Source organism: Pagrus major, chromosome 6 (assembly GCF_040436345.1).
Source record: "Pagrus major chromosome 6, Pma_NU_1.0".
NCBI lineage: Eukaryota > Metazoa > Chordata > Actinopteri > Spariformes > Sparidae > Pagrus > Pagrus major.
In genome coordinates, this window is record NC_133220.1 from 22,533,468 (window position 1) to 22,554,419 (window position 20,952).

The 20,952-nt window shown below is 38.5% G+C and overlaps 1 protein-coding gene across 2 annotated transcripts; it reads left to right on the forward strand.

Annotated features, from left to right (window-relative positions):
• The first annotated feature begins 947 nt into the window (after window positions 1-947).
• inavab (innate immunity activator b) lies at window positions 948-20,870 on the forward strand. 2 transcript variants are annotated; one of them, XM_073467369.1, is made up of 10 exons: window positions 948-1,180; window positions 9,043-9,152; window positions 13,087-13,220; window positions 14,825-14,947; window positions 15,051-15,282; window positions 15,430-15,483; window positions 15,746-16,055; window positions 16,708-16,863; window positions 17,454-18,156; window positions 19,101-20,870. In XM_073467369.1, exons 2-10 carry the CDS (start codon window positions 9,098-9,100, stop codon window positions 19,191-19,193), a joined length of 1,860 nt encoding a protein of 619 aa, XP_073323470.1. In that variant the 5' UTR covers window positions 948-1,180; window positions 9,043-9,097; the 3' UTR covers window positions 19,194-20,870. The 2 variants fall into 2 exon arrangements, with proteins under 2 accessions (XP_073323470.1, XP_073323471.1); XM_073467370.1 differs by lacking the exon at window positions 948-1,180 and adding an exon at window positions 6,195-6,229.
• The last annotated feature ends 82 nt before the right edge of the window (window positions 20,871-20,952 follow it).

Consider the following 20,952-nt stretch of genomic DNA (forward strand, 5'->3'; position numbering starts at 1 on the left):
CTTCTGTGTTGTTTTATCTGTTCAACTTTTGCTGGACGTCATTAACATTGTTCATTCTTTAATTTTTCTTTACTTACTGATTCCTTTGCAGGGTCAGTGGGACTCTAATGCAGCATTTAATGACGGCTTACTAAATCAAAGCAGCTCTTTGGTCACATTAAAAACAGGATACTGTTGAGGTGTTGATCCCAAGGTTGATCCCATGGACCTATTGATTGATCAGTGGCGTTTCGGTGGAAGATCACGTGGTTTACAGGATTAAAAGTCAAGCACTGCTTCCGCCTGGTGGCTGAAATTAAAAGTATATCATGCCAATTTTGGGCCACTTCAACACACGTTGTCCTTCTTCGTACACACAAATGAACTTTGGCCAACTTAGAGAAATAACTACGTGCCTTTGACGTCAAATTCCGCTGAATGACCATCCCTCCGTTCACTGCCCGTAAACCGCCCACACAGCACCGGAGAAGTGGATGATCCATGCGGCGTTCACGGGCCCATCTTAAGATCGTGATTTCTAAAACTGTAGTGTTAAACATAACTTGTAGCACTCTCAACTGCCACTAAATGACAATAATGGCGACTTGATCCATCGAATGATTGTTTTATTTGGTGGATATTGTTTTATTTTAGAAATCAAGTGGCATCTTGGCAGAATTCGTGACATCAAAGGAACAAAGGGAGGGGATACAACAACGACATGAGCCGTAAACGATACCTCGATTAATTGCTTAAATGGCCATATTGAGTTGTTCTGATGATTTCCACCTTCGCAATATTGACTTTGATAACTAAGTTTTACATGCATACCCATTTAAAAGCCACGTGTCGGAAACGCGGTTACCATGGTAAACACTAGATGTGTTTGGTTCCGTCATGTTTTCGACAGGACGTGAAGGCAGCAGAGCATTGCTTTACTTAACAGGGCTCAGAAGTAGCCTCTCCAACAAAAGCTACGTTTGGAGAGTAAAACGTTATGTTAATGTTTGTGCTGTTATGTATCCTCTCGTTTAGACCACTGAGGCGTAACTTAACGACTTTGTGTTATTTTCTTGAGCCAGTTTGTCAATGTAAATAGAGATAAACTTCCAGCTCAAATCTGGGAGGCAGCGAGCCAATGGAGAGCAGATTGCATGGATACAGATGAGGCACGATGCTAGCTAGCTAACAAGCTACTGAGGTAAGAGCAAAAAGCAACGGTATTAGTAGTAGTTTTGTTTAACTTACTTTGTATGCTTTTTCGCAGTGGGTTTTTTACTAATGCTGGTGAACTCCGTGTTCCTTTGAAAACAAGTATTTGGATAGTTAGAGGTTTGGTGAAAAGCTCATAGCTGGGGCGAGTTTCTAAACTTTGAGAAACTCCTCAAAGCTGAGGCCCAGCAGCTTTATGAAGCTGACTGAGCGGGTGGATGAAGAAATACCACAAAAATATCAGACTTTTTTCACCCAGAGGTATTTTTTGATACTTAGTTCAAATGTCAAGTTGATTGTTCCAAGTGGGATCAAGTACCATTTTACTTAAATGTGTAAATCCTCTTGAATTTACAAATCTACATTATTAAATTATGCATCACAGGTGTATGTATGTTTATTACATCTGAGGACACTTAACTCTCTTAATTTTCCGTCTTTAATCTTTTTCTGCATACAATGATCCTGGATTTCCATAACAGTTTCTGACTGTTTGTTTTATGGATGTCAGTTTTGTGTTAGAGAACCAACTTTTAAAGGTGTGCCATAAAGTGTAAAACAAACAAACAACAACACACAGCTGACTGCACTGACCAGCAGAGAAGTTGTAAGAGTTCAACATCCTCTTTCAACAGAAAAGGACAGCTCTTTAAAGAAGGCATATCTGGGAGGAACAATGAGGTCACAGGGGTATTTTATGGTGTCTTGCATGGACTCACACTCTGTTTTGTTATATGACAATACACATATTTAACTTTAACCTCCACATCAACGTAGTTGTCCCGTTAGTTAGTTTGTGATTTCTGTGAATTGAAACATATCCTCAGTCTGCACATTCCTGAGCAGTGACCAGGGGGCAAGAGGACAGAAATGGCTTAACCTCTGATACCTCACTGCCCTGAGGCTGGGACAGTCATTACACCCTCCTGCTGTGCGGCCTAACTTTGGTCAAACTCGTATAACTTTATTTTGAATTGTAGCAGAGAGTATCCAGAAATACCAAATGTGTCAGGTTAATGTGCAAAACATCTAGAATATGTCATTTAATGTAATTGTATAGCCTTAAAAATGACTTATTGGGTCTTGTGTTTGAGTATTTCACTCAGTGTAAACATTATATAGCTTCAATGAACTATCAGACTGTGTGTACCTATCTGATTTCTCTCTATTTTAAAGCTATTTCACATAGGAGCTTTAGGTATAAATGTGTCCCACACTGTGTGATGGTGTTGTTGATGTGTTTAAGCGTGTTCACTCTCAGCCACAGTCTAGGGCTTGGCCACAGTTTAGAATAGACCTTGATTTGCATGTTGGCACACACACTTCTAATTCAGTAATCCACATCAGACACGCCACATCTGCACGCTTGCTCATTTAAGATGCATGTAGTAGTTTTTCACCTCTTTATTACAGACAATTAGAGCCTTTAGGCAACATAAAGCTTAAAGCTGGCTGCAGGCAGAGAGGTGGAAGGAGGAAATCCCAGCAGCTCCAAGAGCTGCTTTGTTTGCCTTTTAAAGCTTTAGGATTTGTAGTGCATTAGTCTAACTTTATAGCACTTTTTTATTGACACCACCTTGATTTAAACATCGTTACAGCAAAATGATCCATTAGCACCTGGTGTAAAGAGCCAAACTGCAAAATATTGAGGGATAATGTGTGATTCCCCTGGCAGCTTATGGCTCTACACATTGGCAGTAGTAGTCTAGCCGTGCACTTATAAAAGGACACAGGAATATGTAAAGAATTTGTTTTGCCAGCTGCTGTGTCGGCTACACAAAGGCCTCTCTCTGTCTCTGGTTTATATAAACTACCCATGACATCGACCAACTGGCTACTTTAACACTGGACAAGTGTCTGTGTTGTATTTCAGTGTAGAGCAAAGTTGTTTCACTAGTCTTCTTCACCTGAAGCATGATGAACTTCACTGCACAATCGTAATTACAGTATTGAAAAAGGAACATTGTGATAAAACTGATTTCCTTCCAACTCTGAAGTGTCGCACCTAAAATGTGCCTGAGGTTTTTCTTTCAGCTCCCTCTTGGGAAAGCTCTTGGCTTTAGTGTTTGTATAACCTCTTAACTGTTAGTTTCCCATGATCAGAACAGAGATTGTTTCTCATTTGCATGCTTGTCTTTTATCTGATTTGTGGTTATCAAAATGTGTTTGGTATGCATCCTGTTTACACAAGATGTGGCTGCTGCTCTTTTATTCTGTTGACCTTACAGGAGCTGGTAGTTGATATTCCTCTTGTCAGACTTTCCTTACACCTACAATCACGTGCCAGTAATTTGGTACACCTAGCTAAAATGTATGTAGTGTACTGCAATAAATCAAAAATGTTGTGTTTTTAAAACAGTTTGAGAAGGTGTTTAATCAATTTTATGATCATATCATTTTGAAGGCTACATTTCGTGGAACTATATTGCATCATACAAAGTGGTGTTTCTGTTATTTAGCCGACCCTCATTGATATAATTCAGCTCGACAGAATATTAGAAACGCCTGTCAGTACAATGCAGTACAGTTCAACAGCACCACAAAGTACACCCTCCCAAAAAAATTACCATACAGCTGAAGACGGTTGTATGTGTGCCTAATAAACTACCTGAGTGTATCCTGTTCTTCAAATATTTCTGCCCATTGTTTTAGTGAAGGACTTTCAACAATTTCAACCAAGGAAGTTAGACACTTGAAAACCTTCTGGTTGTCAAACTATAGGATGGTGGTGCTGCAGTAAAACCTATCTTTGTTTTTATATATTTCAATTACTCATCATTTATTGGCTGCCATATACACTGGTAATCAATCAGCCTAGCTGATTTATTGGTCGAGTTTAAAAGGAGTGGCTGGTATTTTGCTATAGGTTAGTGCAATGGCAATACTATATGACAGCTAAAATATTGACTATAACTCACTGTAAAGCTGCAACGATTAGTAGACTTTTTTTGATAATCAAATGTTTCAATAATTTTTCAATCAAAAATGTCAAACTTTTGCTGGTTCTGGCTTCTTAAATGTGAGATTAGACAAAAGAAGCTATTTGAAGACGTCAAGACAGAATCTTTCATATTGTTGTGATATTTCTAAGATTAATCGTGAAAATAATAGACAGATTAACTGATAATGAAAATAAATAATTGTAAGTTGCAGCCCTATACTCTCAACCAAATGAATACAGTATAATGCAAGACATTAGATATAATATTTGACTGCATTGTCAGTGCCAAACATGAAGGCATGTGTAAAATGTGCCTGGTTCAAACCTAAAGTTACTGAACCAAATGTCTGCTGCTTTCTCGGTGCCATGTCATTTGAGATCTGATTCTTGAGTGTCTGGGAATTGCTGGACCTTTTTCCAGAGTGTCTGTGCACCAACATTCCTGGAAAGCCAAAATGAATATTGAGATTCAGAATGAATGTGAGCCATGCAGTTACAGAGCAGGTGCTGCCTTTGAGTCTCTGTAAATCATGTGGACTATCCCGCTGCCATGTGTTTCCCCCCTTTTTAGTGGAGGCAAAAATGGCTGGCCACAAAAGAGTCTTGGCACTGGTAGTCCGTAAGTGGTGAAGTTTAGAAGCTCTAATTGCAAATCTAAGATAGTAAATCTTTACGTTTGTAATTGGTTATCCATTTTTATTTTCACTTTGAGCAACCAGGAGATGGCAGTAGAAATTCATTGAACCAGATGTTTGATCTTTTTATTGTTAGTTTATTGTTGTCATTATAAGAAAACTGAGGGTGCCATCAACAGTCCGTTATCAAGTTATAGTTTCTTCCGTAACCAGTGAGCATGATTTTGGCTCTATATATTTATATCACAAGTTGTCCCACAAACCTGGGCTAAAAAAATATTGACTAAGTTTAACAGTGAGTAAGACTGCTAAAAGCTGTTGGATACTAACATCATGTGGATAAACTGGCTGTGGTTACAATCGTTTAATATTTTAATTATTAATTTATCCGTTGAATACTTTGTCAATTGATCATTTGGTTCATGAAATATAGGGAAAATTGGTGATGTCCTCAAATTGCTTTTTGATCTCAAAAGACAGTTCACAACACAAAGATATTAAATTTACTATCATATAACATGAATTAAACCAGAAAATCTCCATATTTGAGAAGCTGAAATCATATTATTTTTGCCATTGTTGCTTTTTCTGATGATCAACTGATCATTTAATCGAATAATCGTTTCAGCTCTAAATCTGAAATCATAACTGGGCCTGTCACACTAATTAAGTTTTCCACTCATTTGTATACGTCTTATCAATTTATAGGTGTGTGTGTATACGACTTTCATAATTTTTGCTGGCCTCTATATTACACGTTATGTTTATAGAGGAATGTCACTAACATTTTAGCCAACATGATGCCAGAATAACTCGCAGCTTTTTCCCTACCATTGTAAGACTTAATTGGGCGCAGCAGCTAAGGGTTTGTACATTTTATTTATTGTTTTGCTCGTGTGATTTGTTTTATTTTTGTTTTATTTATTTAGGATATTTTCACAATTTTCAACCTGAAAATCCAAAGTTTAAATATTAAGAATTTAAAGTTCATTGCTCTTTGAAAGGCTGTCCAACAAGAAGTAGTCATCGTGACAGGCCTAATAGCTTCAGTGTTGTTGCTCATGTGTTTCTCCTTTGCCCCTCGTCTTTGTCATACTTTGTAATTTTTTATGGTGCATTAGTAATGAGACACATGTTTCGCTCAGGCTGCTACTTGCCACAACCCATCTATTGAGACACTGATAAGATGGTAAAGCGAGGCGTAATTTCTCAGCATGTGTGTCATTGTTGTTGACACAGTTTTAGACAGGAGCTCTGAGTTATATGATACTGACTCAAGTGTTCAGCCCTCTGTGTATGTGGCCACTCCTCTTCAGCAGGCAGTGCTGTTTTAGTGGGCGAGTCTCTCATTCCTGTCCAGACTCCACTCAGCTCGGGTTTTGTGCATTTCCATTCAAGTCAGGAATTCTGAGGGAAAGTCTCACTCTGTGGATTTTGACAATATTTCTAAGTTTCTCATTAAGTAAGTAAGTTTTTTATTTGTTGTCCAACTGGCAGTGTTTCATGCGCTGTAAGTCTTTTTTTAAATTAATCTAGTGTCCTCTGGGTGACTTCGGATTAATGGCTGTCATTATGTCAATAGTATTTTTGAGTTAATATTGAGTTAACAATGTCAGTGTTGTGGGCTTGTTTTGTCTGTGGTACTTACACTGACAGTTGCAAATGCCTTCAGATTTTTGTTTTGGATTTCAGAACAGTTTCTTTGCACCATGAGGTTAGAAACTACTCTCCTTGTTTTTTGCGTGTGATTGTTCTATTTCTCTAAACTCATTCCCAAAGAGATGCCAGTACCTAAGTGTCTGTATTTTTGTGTGTGTAAAAGTCTGTTCAAAAAGACACATTTGTCAGGAAATATAACACACAACAGAAATGTTTGGCATTATTAATATGTACAATGAAACATTTAGAAAAATGACTGCTCAATATAATAGTTCACATTGTATATTTTGATGGCAAGATACTGCTTATCAGTGCATTAAACTATTTGAGTAGTTTCGGTTCCCTCCCTTTAAAACACTGTTCCATCCCTGTGCAGTGAAAGGATGAGAGTCTACTGGTTTTTCAGGGGATTTCAGTTCAACGTGAACTTGTGAGTGGGAAACTGAAAAGCCAAAATACCCCAAGACATATGAAAACCCCTATTTTTAAAGTAAAGTGTGTCTTAGTGTGTATTTTCAGGTGGGGTTTGTTCTGAAACATGAAGTTGATTAATCAGTCAGTCGATCTATGTGACGGAAATCAACAGAACGCAACTATTTTAAAGATTATGTAATTGTTTAAGTAATTTATCAAGCAAAAATGGCAAATGTATGAAGATTACAGAGTTTCTGATGTGAAGATTTGTTTCTTTTCTGTGTTGTGCATGTCAACTAGACTGTCACTCAGTAGAGCACATATCTCTGCCAATGTCGGACAGTCCCCTTTATCTGGATTTGCACCAATAGTTAATGGGGTCTATTCTGGGCAGAGACCCATTCTCCATCCAAGTTTTGTGGAAAATTGTTCAGTAGTTTGTTGGTTGGTTTGTTAGCAGGATTACAAAAAACAAACAAACAAACTAGAGGGGCACTCGGTAGAGGGGAATACCACCCGTAATTGCTGAACAATAATTTAAGCTCACCCGATCTAGGATTCGCATCAAATTGTACTCACTCATATATAACAGCCACTTAATATGCCTGATTCAACCTGTTCCATCCTGAGAAATGAACGGAAATGTTGCAATAATGCCCTATCTCTTAATGCTAAAGAAAATGAGAAGAAAATTCCTGGATCCATCTCTTTATCTGGATCCACACTCAAAAATGAGACCCATCCTCCATTCCAAGTTTCATGGAAATCCATTCAGTACTTTTTGTGTAATCCTGCTGACAAACCAATCAACCAACAAACAAACGGACATGAGTGAAATCATAACCTCCTTGTGGTGATAATTATCTATTGATTAGTTATGAGTCCTTTAGTGCCAGCCCCCGTGAGTTTGTTTCCAGATTTTTTTTATTTTTGCTGCCATCAAATTGATCACTAATGTGAACACTAACTGCAGCTTTTAATGTTTAGATATACAGGAGATGATCGTTTGCCTGAGTAGGACTGTGTTCACCCACTGAGCAGCATGCGAATCACTGCCTGCCAAATTTAGTGGTGAAGTGGTTTAGTAGTAATTAACAGTTGTTTGGCAAAAGTACCAACCAAAGATTGTAGATTGTGCAAACATTTTTGCAAAACCAAGCTCACATTTACATTTGTTTTTTAAACGGGTTCTGTTTTAATTATCTGTAAGTCGGAGGTGTGAATGCTCCAGTCACAGTCATATGAGCAGTGTGGAGGATGTGTCATGTTCCTGTCATGTTCAGGATGACATTGGGACACATTTTATGGATCCCTGTATTCCTGGACGTCACCATGTGGCTGAACTGACTTATGCTCGAAACAACTCATACGTGTCGAAGCTCATAACTCCATCTCATCTGGTTGTTCCTCAAAACAGTGACTGCTGAGAAGCTTCCTATCGTTAGCTTCCCATGTGTGTTGGTATGCAGCCACCGCCACATTCCTGTATTCAGTTAGTTAATGATCTAACCAACAAGTTTCACACTTTGTATCTGGCACCAGCTGAATATGTGGCTCATGTGTCCTGAGCTTCTTATCTGAAGGAATGAGATAATGCCGCCGATCATATGACATCAGAGACTTACAAACAGGCAATCACAGGAAACACCCTAGACTTATTGTATGTGTACTCACGCTGTGGGAGACTATGACTACACCTGACTGTAGGGTCAAGAAGGCAAACCTGAAGTCACACCTGAATCACTCAAGCTATAGGTCATTGAGTAATGGGTAGTCTTTGGAATGCTTGTGTTAAAGCTCTTTGGCTTTTGGATTTGGTCTACTCATCTATTGTTTTTGTTTGTAGCCCGGTGACTAGTTGCGTATAATCCCATTTTAATTTCAGAGTTTTTTTGTCTCCCTATACCCGAATGGACTCTATGAGGCTGCAGGCGGAGCTAAATTGTCAATATACCTCATGTAATACCTAACACAATAGGAACATGTCAGAAAAACGGTGTGAACTGTTAAACATTGTTTACTCATTGACATTGTGTTGAAATGTTTGCTTTTCTTTCTGGAATTAGCCTTTTGTTTTGGGCATTGTGTTAAAAAAGACCTCACCACAAATGATTCCTGATTTTTATCAAAATTCACGTTGATGTTGACTTGAAAAAGCTTGAAAACTGTAATGGATGCTAAAATTGAAGTTATTCCTTCCAGGAAATGGTGAGCATCGACATTATCCACTGAAGAACAGCAACAGAAATCTACTGATATGGAGGGCAACGGAGAGATCAGTGACACTGATAGTGGCATCATCCTTCATTCAGGTAAGACATTTTTTAATATCACTTCACTATCAGTAGTATCAGCGCAACTGTCAAAGTCACAAACATTTTTGTGTTAAATGAAGGAACTTAAGCCTCTCCATGTGGTGTTCCCCAATGCCACTGCAACATTAATACATTTGATGGTCAAGGCTACATTTAAAAATGATCCTCTTAACATTTCTCTCAGGGTATAACAGCTTACAGGACTACACATGTGCATCATCATTAATGTAATAATTTAGGGTCAGTGCATTTACTGTATAAAATTTGGATGGAGCTTTCCAGCCAATGCTAAAGTGCCTTAAACCAGCTTTCTTTCTAATGGACAGCAGGGGTCGACTCTGATGGTTTCAAAGAGAACTCTCTTTGTATGTAAGCTTATGAGAAAATAACTCTTCTTCTCACTTGATTAATTACCTCGGTAAACAGGTTTCAAATGAATGTATGGTTGCAATTGCTAGTCTGAAGTTGTCTTCAAGTAAACATGATGTTCATTTTGTAAAATGTGTACCCGTTTAGACTAAAATAGACAATGAAACAGTGTATGTTTTAGGGAAGGTGTAGCCTTTGATTGCCCACGGTGTGTCCTCGGCTTCTCAGTCAGATACAATCAGGATATCCTTCCTAGCGCCACCTTCACGTCCAAATATGGTCACTTCTGGCTTCAGAAAACAAGATGGTGACTGTTATATTGACAAACACGTGGCTTCATAACAGTAGTGCACAAACATGGGTTTTGGGTTTACAATTGGGTCAGTATAGTTCACTGCTGCTAGGTTTGGTATAAGACTGGTGTTGACTCTTAGAAATCTATATCAGCGACAGTGGCCGACATCACGAGTCCTGAAATTAGAAGAAAATAAATGAGTCTGGGGGACACTGGGGCATTGTGAGAGTCTCACCCTTGATATAAATTACACATTGATTTAAGAAGCAAAGCACAAAGCTCTTTTCGCCTATAGACTCTTGCTGGAGGCCCAAATCAATGTTGAAACTAAGCACACAGCTTAGTCCAACCCTTGGTAATCTTATCTCAGCACCTGCTTTCAAGTGACCTCAAACAGAAGACCAAAAGAAGCTCAATTAACTTTAGTCAAAACACATATTGTGTAATCATGTCGGTTTCGTGTATGACTGAAGACAGTAAGTGACCGCAGAACCTTGAGTGAACATGTTAGATGGTCAGTACCTTAAGTTTAACACTTGTGAAAACACGTCTTTGTCATCAGTAAAAATGTCATATTCACTACTGTAGGCTCAGTCATGTTTTATGTGACAGAGCTGTTATTCTTCTAATTGATCAACATATTTACTTGTAAAATGTGCATATTTTTCAAGTAAAAACACATTTTACTTCTACCTACTTATTCTACTCATGTTAAATTCAGACTCTTATTGTAACATAAACCCTCTCCTGGCACAGTTTGATCTTTTATTGTGAGATCATTGTTGAATCAGTCACATTTGAGCTTTCCCAGTATCTAGCAAAATGACATCAGAGAATAATGCAATAATAGCAGATTACATGGAGTTAAGAACTACTGCTGTAATTCTCTTGGCAGCAGAGGTCTCAGTGAGGTCCTCAATTAAAATTTTATATATTCTTAAATCAACTCCCCACTTCACTTAATTTGTTTTCTGTAGTATTTCCAGCCAGTTGAAAACAAGTGCAAGTCATCTACTTAATTGAAAAAAACAGGTTGTCATGTGAAAACTAAAATGCAATGCTGTTCATTGTGACTTGCTGCTAGATTAGTAACTGCACCCTGCACAACATGGTGAATATAGTGCAAGTAATCCAAATCAAGAGTACTCCACAGATTCAGCCATGCATTCCTATAACATTGGTTGAAAGTGTGTGTTCTCTTTTACAGCAGAGATTATAGTTTTTATGCAGGGTGTATAGGGTGGATCAAGGGATTATGTTTTTATTCTAGCAGGCCGTAATCGAGAGCATTATTAGATATGGGGTGGCAGGATGGTATGGCAATCTGCACAGTTATAAACCAAGTTTGCTTGTGTGATAAAGGCTGCCACGAAGGTTACGGAGAGGAACAAACCCTAGTCCCTCCACTCAATATATGAACAGTCTGTTCTCAGGCTCAGTTAACTTGATTTTCAGTCATTTTCCAAATATCAGCTGTCAGTCTCCTTAAATTCTAACCAGTAACAGCCCTGAAAAAAAAAAGGGTATTGGTTGATTCGTCAAACGATTCATCGATTTAACAGGTGCAACTCAAATAAATTTGTTGCTCTTTGTATTTTGGGATTTAATTAATTTTTTTGCGATTGCCACAGTCAACTTCATTAAAGGTGGTCAACCTTTGGTGGTCTATAATTCCCTCAGTCCCATATGCTAATGATACCACAGAATTAACAGCAAACTTTGGCAGGCTTGTTTCTGCATCACCCAGCAGTTTCTACTGATTAGTTCTGGCCTTTCTGACATTCCTTGTGCCTTAATTGAGCCACGTGATGTCTGCTCTATACAATGAAAAAGTGTCGACCTACAAAGAATAGAGGGATTGTCACTCGCGGAAGAGGAATTCTTTAGCCTATTGTAGTGCTGTCACACTTCTTTCCTGTTGCTCCTCCGACGTTTGTAAATACCTGCAGGGACCCTGTTAATAATCTCTGAAGGTATGTGGCCCTCAATGTATTTTGCCTGAAGCCACTCCCACAGCCCTGAGTCTAATCTTAATGTCATTAGTCACCAAGGCTGCAGACAGCACCCTCCAACACTCACATTTTGTTTATAGTTTCGAAGATCTTGCCACTCACTCTGCATGCCAGTAATGAAAACAACGATAAAAAACAAAAGGTACGTTCTGTTGAATGTCGCCATTGTGTTGTCTGTAGTGGCCTCAAGAGTTTATCTGATGCAGTATAATGAAAGGGGATTTTCTAATGAAAATAATGTACAGGCACCATGGTATGAGCATGCCAGATTACTTAATAAGGCAGCGGAAAACCCAAGTTAAAAAAAAACAAACATGAAGGACCTGGCATATTAGGGGCTTTTTAACATCTACAAGTTATTCTAATGCTTAAAATATGAACAAATACAGTTGTAGCAGATTATATTTACGATGATAAAATACTTACACAGCATCCCTTTCTTCTGCATGTTTGATTAGCTTTGTTTTCATTGTGGCTGTCCTTTACGAAAACATATTTGTTCACACATTATGTCCATATGTTTGCTGAGTTGCTAATTTATACTAAAACACCTTTCAGCCTAATGCAAGTCAATTAAACAGTACCAAAAACAACAGTCTGCAAAATGTCCACAGAGTTGAATCAACATCGCTGTGACGAATGTCAACAAAAACTGAACATGATAAGCTCCATAAAAGGCAGCATTTATTGCCGGGCTTCTGTATTGGATTGCGAGTTTCAGCTAGGTGTGACCATGAAACTGGCAAATGTATATATGCTTTTGTGTCCAACACTTTTGTCAATTAATCAAGAGAAACTTAAACTATGAACATTCATAAATTAATGTATTTCTTTGTTTGGTAAATAAGTGATAAAAGTCAGTTATCAAGTGAAGATTTTTTTAGAAATATTTGGTTCCAAGGATTTGCTGTTTTCCTTTGTCTTCCATCATAAAATTAACTACCTCAAGTATTTTTTTTTTTTTCAGTGTTTAGATCAGGCTAAAAAAGATGTTGGAAATTATAAAAGGTACTTCTCATATTTTTGGATTTCACATTTATTGACTAGGTGATATTGAAAGTAATCATTCGTTGAAGTCCCCATTTACTTTTACTGGTGCCACGGCTTTAAGTTTTGACTTTACTCAGGAAGTTCTTACTTTAAGTTCTTCTTACTTATGGTCACATGTTTTAAGCACTGAATAACAAATGTCAGCCACACTTTAGTCACGTATTAATCTCATGAGTCCATACGCTTCTTTCCTGTTGCGTTACAGGCTCTGACAGCCCAACGACACACACAAAGGATGTGACCACACACACACGAGCCATGAAGCTCAAACACCAGGATCTCCAGCACCGACTGGAGCGCTGCTTACTGGAGCTGAAGAAACTCTGCATCCGAGAAGCTGTAAGTAATCTGCAAATCAACAGGCTGACAGTTGAAAACATTTACATAAATACACAGTCACAGAATAAATGAGTCATGTAATCATGATAATCTCAGATCATTAAATCTTAAGGAAGGTGTTAGTAGACCTAGACAAAGTAAAACAATAGCAGACGATTGTTACGTAATTTAGCGAGCTGTGACACACTGTCCTCGCCGTATTTCACATGATTCAGCACCTGTTATAAAAGATTAGATAGGTGGGGTTGCTCAGTGAAGGCAGGATGTTTGATGACGCATTGTTACTGAAGGTTAACAAAGTAACCTGTAAGAACGGACATTTCTGAGATGTGTTCGGCCATGTTCACACTATTTTTGTTTTGAACCAGCAGTTCAATGCGAGCTTACAGGGAAATCACAGATCGCAGTTTCCTAATGCTCAGTTGTCCATATAAGATTGGGGTTTTCAATTCAGATTTTCAGATTTTTTTTGTGTTTCAAAAACACTGACTTGGTGTATGTCCATGTCCAAAAAGCTGATGCATTTCGACTTATCTGCATGATGCATTTTCAGATTTGTCTGCATTAGCTTGACCTTAATGTCACAGTGGTTAACTCCACTAAGAGGAAACAAAAGGTCTTTTAATCCACCCTCCTTTCCTTTGCGACATTATTATTTTGACTCTTACCATTGAGCAGAAAACAAACATAATCCTTATCCTTTCAGACACATTGTGTAGTGAAATTAGATCTCACATTGTGGCTGCAATAAGGTTTGTTCAATGTATCATAGCTTTTGAAGAGGTATCGTGGTAGCCAGAGCCATTTTCCCATAGCAGTCTGGTTTTCAATCCAGCATGATCACGTCACGCTTTCATTCTCAATCTGTTCTGCCTCTTTCGCTCTGCACTGTAAATTATTAGGTGATTCACAGAATTGCCACATGAAGTCATTTCAAGAACGGACACATATTCCGTCAGGAGTACCTCTGCCATGCGTCGATGCTCCGGGGTAAAATCCCAGGACAGATCATTCTTTCCTGCTGACACTCAGGCAGGGCGCTCCTGTTGGGACATGCTTAGGTGAACTAATGGCAGGCATGATGCCTCTCCCTTCTCACAGTGACAAAAGAACAACTAATCTTATTGGCCACATTTCAGTTTTTGTCTGTCTGCAGAGGTGGCTGGCAAACAGTGACTCAAAGTAACAGTGTTTTTATGACTGTTCCTTAAATGAAGTCAGTAACGGTGCGTTGGTTTGGACACGGATACTCGATACAGTGAGAAAGTGAGACCCAGAGAATGTGTTGTGAAAGGAAATCTCGGCAAACGCAGAATTGTGCAACAGATTCCTTGAACCTATATGCCTCAACATGCAGGGAGAGCAGAATAAGATACTTCATTTCAAAACCGGCATGGACATGGCTGAATAAACCCTCTGAAGAGATGTGTGTGTATTTATTTGAACAACTAAACCAAAAGGATTTATTAGCATTTAAAAAGATGTCTTTATTTCAATAAAGTATTTACCCAGTCAGGTTCTGTCTTCAGAAAAATAAACTTTTAGTCATGTTCAAAAGTTGCTTTGTGGACAGTTGGATTTGTGATGTTGTCTGTGTTGTTTAGGAGTTGACAGGCCGGCTCCCAGATGATTACCCTCTACTGCCTGGAGAGAAGCCTCCGCAGATTCGCAGACGCATTGGAGCTGCGTTTAAACTTGACGAACTAAACATCCCTCAAGGAGCAGAGGTATAAGCAGCATTTATAGACTGCAAGACTGAATAATGTATTTTTTTCTTCTTTTTTTTAATGCATAAACCTTCAAAAATCACACTGTTTTTAACTTTTACAGGAATCAAAAATGAGTTTGGTAGATGCTGAGTTAGCGCTTCAGATGAAGATATTCGAGGCAGCACGCAAGCTCTGCGACGAAGATCGCCTGAGTAAGGCTGTCAGAAAGAGCCGCATACAGCAGTGCAAGAGAGAGGAGAAAAAACTCAAACAGCTACAAGAGACGGCATTTCAGCTGCGACTGGAGCATGGTCGATCATCACCACTCCCTGCTTTTAATATTGCTCAACACGGTGAGGATAGCTTGACGTCATATCCCTTTGATAATCATCTTTGCAAGGAATTCATTAATTTTCTCTTCATAACTCAATTTTCATAGATTTGTTTGGTTTGATATTTCACAGAAATATGAAAGAGTTTTGTCTGTTTTTGTCTTTCAGATCTGGGTACATCTGATGACAGCTCTCTGTCTGATTCTGTAGTGCAAGATGAAGGTATGACGCAATTTCTAGAAGTGGAAAAGCTTTTTTTTTAACTCTAGTGTTGATGAGAGTAAGAGCAAGACCAACTTTTTGGAGAGCAATGTCCAGAAGTCCATAAAGTTTTTATGTTGAATCCTGTAGTGCTCATGGTTTCTCTTAATAAAAGATAAAGAAATAAATATAAGGAATGAATGTATGGAAGAGATGCATGTTTAGCAATACTAAATACCCTTCTGCAGGTATCATACCCTACATCATTTCTTCTTTTCTCTAGAAGTGACGAGCCAGTCATCACAGCTGTCCTCAGGTGTCCCGTATCCAGGCGAGAGCGATCCTCCCCAGCCTCCCTCTGTGTCCTCACATTCTTTTGTAGATGGCTCCTACGTGTCTCCACTTGTGGCTCCACAGTCACTGCCACTGACCCCAGTCCAGTCTCCCCATCCGAGCCTCCACTCTAGCCTGAGTTTAACCTCGAGCCCTGCATATGATGCTCCTCCCATCGAGCACTCCCCGTGGTCGGAGTCCAGTCTCGACCAACCTTACCAGAAAAGCAAGAAGTCGCGCTCCTCCTCGCGCAAGAAGAGGTAACACAGACCATCCATCATGGCTCCTTTCCTGTTCATCAAGTTTTTTGAAAAGTGTTGTTTGTTTGTGGTGCTTGAATTGTAGTAAATGTGTGAAATGCAGATTGTGGCTACAAGGAGCATTATCAAACTTTTGAGTAAAATGGTCCTGGAAACATATGGTAACTAACAAAACATTGTGCACCCTCATGCAGAAAAAGACTTATTGGTGTACTTGGACTGTTTTGTATGTCCTTTTTGTTTGCTGATATGAAGATGGCTTTGAAAAAGATGAAAATCACTTTTTCTTTTCAATAATGATAAGTGATTTCTAGTGCGAACCCTCTCGTTCCTGCACTATATAACAAAGCAGATGTCAGTGATGTTCATGAATGTGCAACACTGCCATCTGCTTTTGCACTGGTGCTACAGCAGCCAACGGAAGAGCTGACACCAGACTATAAATCCTTTTGATTGATAATGACACCTTGACAAAGAGGCTGAATTCTGGCTTTACTATCCAGTAGTCAATTGCTGTAGTAAAAACTCCATCCTGCGATAATGTGTATTGCTTTTATCAGTGTGATGGATTTATGTCATGCACATTTACATGCAATAACTCCTGTAAAACAAAACAAAACATAACTTTGTGCTGCTGTTTTTGTGTGTTCAGCAGTCCAGCCAAAAGTGAATTGTTGCCACCGTTGGAGGCTTGCTTAGCACAAGCTGCTCTGCCAGTGCAGCTTTCCCATCTGAAGCTGAGCCGCACCCAATCGAGCAGCACGCCCTCCACACCAGAGATGCGTGTGCACAGACAACTGTCCCTCAGGTAGCCACACCTAAAATACATCCGCAGTTAGGGTTGGGAATCTCTATTCACCTCATGATTCGATTCAATTCCAGCTCAAAGGGGATTATCGATTTCTATACATGATTTATTTTTACTCGCTGTGTGACTTCTTGCTTCTTTTAAAACTGTATTTGTAATGATCCATAATTAAAATAAACAGATGGATTTACTTCCATTAGTTTGCTCACGCTAAACCATCCTTACCAAAACTGGGAGAGGGAGCCAAGATGGCTGCTGTGTAAAATGTAAGACGTCTCTAAAAAAATCAGCTTCTGCTCTGTAGATTAAGTGTTGCTAGAATCTTAAAGCGTCAAGATAATCTTTCATGAGAGAATCTAGATGCATCCAAGAATCGTTTTTTCTCCCCCACTGCTATGTACAGTAATGTATGTCGGTAGCACTCCCACATTGAGCCTTTAATTAGCTGCAAATCACATACATATCATTTTAAAAAATGAAAAAGCCATGGTCTGTGAGATGTACATATTTTTAAAGTTGAGTTTGTTTGTTTGTTTGCTAAGTAGCCATGCTAATGCACTTTCTAACAGCATATCTGTGTGTTTGCACAGGTTATCCAACCCTGAATCTCCATTTGAAAAGGACCGTGGTCGCACCAGAGGTCCAAGGAGGCGACTGACAGAATACGCAATAACTCTACCAGAGACTCCACCCCCTGCGGCCGGCTATGTAAACCATGCTAGCTCTGAGGATAGCAACTCTGAACACTCATTTACATCTTACAACAGCTCACCGTGTCAGGAGTTGCCCTGTGATTTTCCCAAACAATATCAGTCTGCATTCCCGCACTCTGGCCCAGTTGGCAGCTATGGACCTCAAGCCTTCCCACGCACTACTGGCTTTTACCATAATCCCAGGCACCAGTCAAACCCAAGTTTCCACAAAGCCTATTATAATGAAGAAATGGTCTACCCACCTGATTTGGAGTTGGCACGGAGCTATTACGCCCAGCACGTTCCCTCTCCTTCCAACAGATATGAGTATTGGTATCAAGACACCGCAGTGCCCCAACAGAGAGCGCAGAGGCCTCCTGATATGAGACTCCCACCCTCCCCAGCTCAGTGGGACAATCCACTCTACCGCTCCAGTGGTCTCTCACAACAAGTGGTAAATGAACAGCTCAAGTCATGGCATCGGCGCAGTCAGCTCAAAGCACCCAGGTCCCGTTCTCTTGACAGACAGGGAGCAGTTAGAGTTAAAAACATGTCAACTCGGGAGTCAACTGGCTACCAAAATCAGAGATACAATGAACAGGTAAGCAGACAATTATTTTCCTGTAACAATTGGCATTACTAACAGTTTGTCAATAAAAAACGCTGCAAAAAGTGATAGTAAGTCATCACTGACTTATTTGATTAGTAAAGATGTGAAATTATTTTTACTACGTGATCGATTTTGTCATTGAAGTGACTTCTGACTTGACTGAATGAATGTATTAACACTTGGAAATCACAACTTGTTTCATGCCAAAACCTCCTGGAAAAGAATAGAAAGTTAGAATCACATAGTATTTTTTATACCTCTTGATTGACCTGATAAATGGGTTTATATGATAATGTTTTATTTTTATTCATGTAGCCACACCAGCAGAAACCGAAACACGGGCAAAAACTAAAGTCAGCCCTCATTTATTTTGTAGAAGTTATCTATCATGTTTTTCCAAAAGTACGACAGAAACAGGTATTTTAAACTAGTTGTTATTTGACGTGAAAATTACATTGATTTTAAATACAAATATGATGAAATAAAGTAAAATAAATTAAGTGATAACAAACATGTTTTAAACAGTATTTAGCGAAAAATGATTACCAACTACTGAAGCTGTTGGAGATTCCTTGTTAACATCATTCAGACAATATATTTAGATTTCTGTTTATTGCTTTAGGTTATTCAGACACCCAGACAACTTGGCCTAATTTCATCCAGTTCTTAAATGCAAGCACATCTGTTGAAGTCCACTACTTTACTGTTTTGTTTTGTTTTTTACAATATTTACAAACTGCTGAATATACCAGGAAAAGAAAGAGTTGTGTAGGTCATTCACTTAATTGGGACGCTACAGATAAATACAACTATATATACAACTAATCACCAGGATAATTTGCATATTACCAAATTAAATGTATGTCATTGTTTGCCATTACATCCTCATCATGGTTCTAAAAGTGTGGTTGTTTTTTTTTCTGTTGCTAACTCAGGTTATCCAAAGACGGGCTCCTCAAAGAGCTGCAGATGACACTCAAGGGAACTGGGTTATAGATGATGGCTCTCACTATGTAAGTCAAGTGTAAACCTGACAAGGCCACCTGAACTTGAACCGCAAACTGAACACATTGACTCAGAAGCTGCAGCTGTTTTTATCCCAATTAACCAAAGTGAAATAGTCAGAAAATCAGACAGATTAACTGTTTTATAGACGTTAACATCTTCCTGTTTACTTGCTTGGATGGGTTTGGGTATATGGAGGGAGGATGAAAAAACTGGAACATCTTACAATGTAAGGCAAATGGAACAATTACAAAAATGTCATCCTCCAAAGTTACTATAAAGTCGAATGAAACACTTCCTGTCTCAGTCGTAGTAGAACTGATTGCAGAGCAGTTTATGGATTGAAACAGGATAAATGCTCTTTATCATTGAGTGCTGTTTTAAAATGCCACTTTTGTTTGCAAATGAGGTGTCCAAACTGGTTATTTAGTCTCCCAAAAAACAGATACTATAATCATCACAGAGTTTCTGTCATTAAATACAGGGTTGTTGTTTTTTTTAATATTTGGAGCAATTATATAAGAAATGTAATTGGCAGTAGAGTCTTTAAAGATAGCAGAAGCTCTAACACAGAAATGTCCACCACAATTGCACATTGTATTTAGCTTATTGAAAATGTGAATGTTCTTAATATAACTTTCCTCATGTAACTAACAATTAGGCCATTGTTGAAGTTAATCTCAGATGACTAAAGCTGTCAGGTGAACTGTTTTAGGTACTTAATCATACAAATAATGCTGCATTTGATGTAGCTATCTGTAGCCAAAACACACTGCTAAATAATGAGATTTTGATTTTGTGTACTTTTTGCAGTTTGGTAGTTGAGGAATAAAGTGCTCCTTTTCACTTAGCTGTTTGAAGGAAATAGATTAATTGTAATATAATGTAAATTAGCAAAATATTCTCTTTTTTTAACTACATTTTGTGTATAATGTTGCCTTGATTGAGTCACTATGTTATGAACTTGAGCTGCTTAGATTGAAGATTTATGTGTTTTTTTTATAGTTACATGTGTCTGTGGCTGTTCCAGTTCACTTGAATTACTAACAGACTTAATAAACCACCTGAGACTAGATATTAACCCACTCACATGATAAGTATAAAGTAGCAAATTAGTTAAAAACAGTGAGTCTTGATGCTTGGCAGCTATTACTGTGTCAGATTGAAATGTAAATGTCCTGAGCTTTAACAGAATCTTTCTGTGTTGGGGCAACAGATCACTCGACATTAACCTTTTTCGAACCAATGCCATTTTAACTATTGATGTGAACTGTAAACAAAACTTTGCCAATATGTGATTCACAAGCAAGTCTCCCACAAGCTTTTGATGGTAGACCATTTGAGGAATATTCCACTACAGCTACACACTGCCTGATCTCTCACAGTGATCTATTTGATGTGTTAATTTATTGTGATTTGCACCAGCGGACTCTTGGAAAGTCAAACTTGAAATAAAAGAAGACACAGACCTGAGTTTGGAAAATCCTGCAGCAGTAATGACTGTGTCTAGTTGTGTATATATACAGTTTATATATAAGAAAAACCACAATCATGTTACCCTGTGTGCCTCTTTTTTACTGTCTTTTGTATTTATCAGTTAAAGTAGTTTAAGTGGATCTAATAATAATGTGTTATGTTGCTGTTTAAAAAATCTGTGAAAGTGTTTTCCCTGTGGAAGAAAATAAAGAGTATTGTTTGCATAGTGTTGAGTTTCATTTACTCGTATCATGTGCCTTTATTCCAGTGTCAAAAAGGTCCATTTGATTATACTCCGTTTTAAGA

Excerpts from the sequence above, each read along its gene's own strand:
- inavab (XM_073467369.1), top strand. The coding sequence starts at position 9,098 with ATGGAGGGCAACGGAGAGATCAGTGACACTGATAGTGGCATCATCCTT. Across the intron at positions 13,221-14,824 it reads AACTCTGCATCCGAGAAGCT|GAGTTGACAGGCCGGCTCCC; the intron begins GTAAGTAATCTG and ends TGTGTTGTTTAG. Across the intron at positions 16,864-17,453 it reads CACAGACAACTGTCCCTCAG|GTTATCCAACCCTGAATCTC; the intron begins GTAGCCACACCT and ends GTGTTTGCACAG.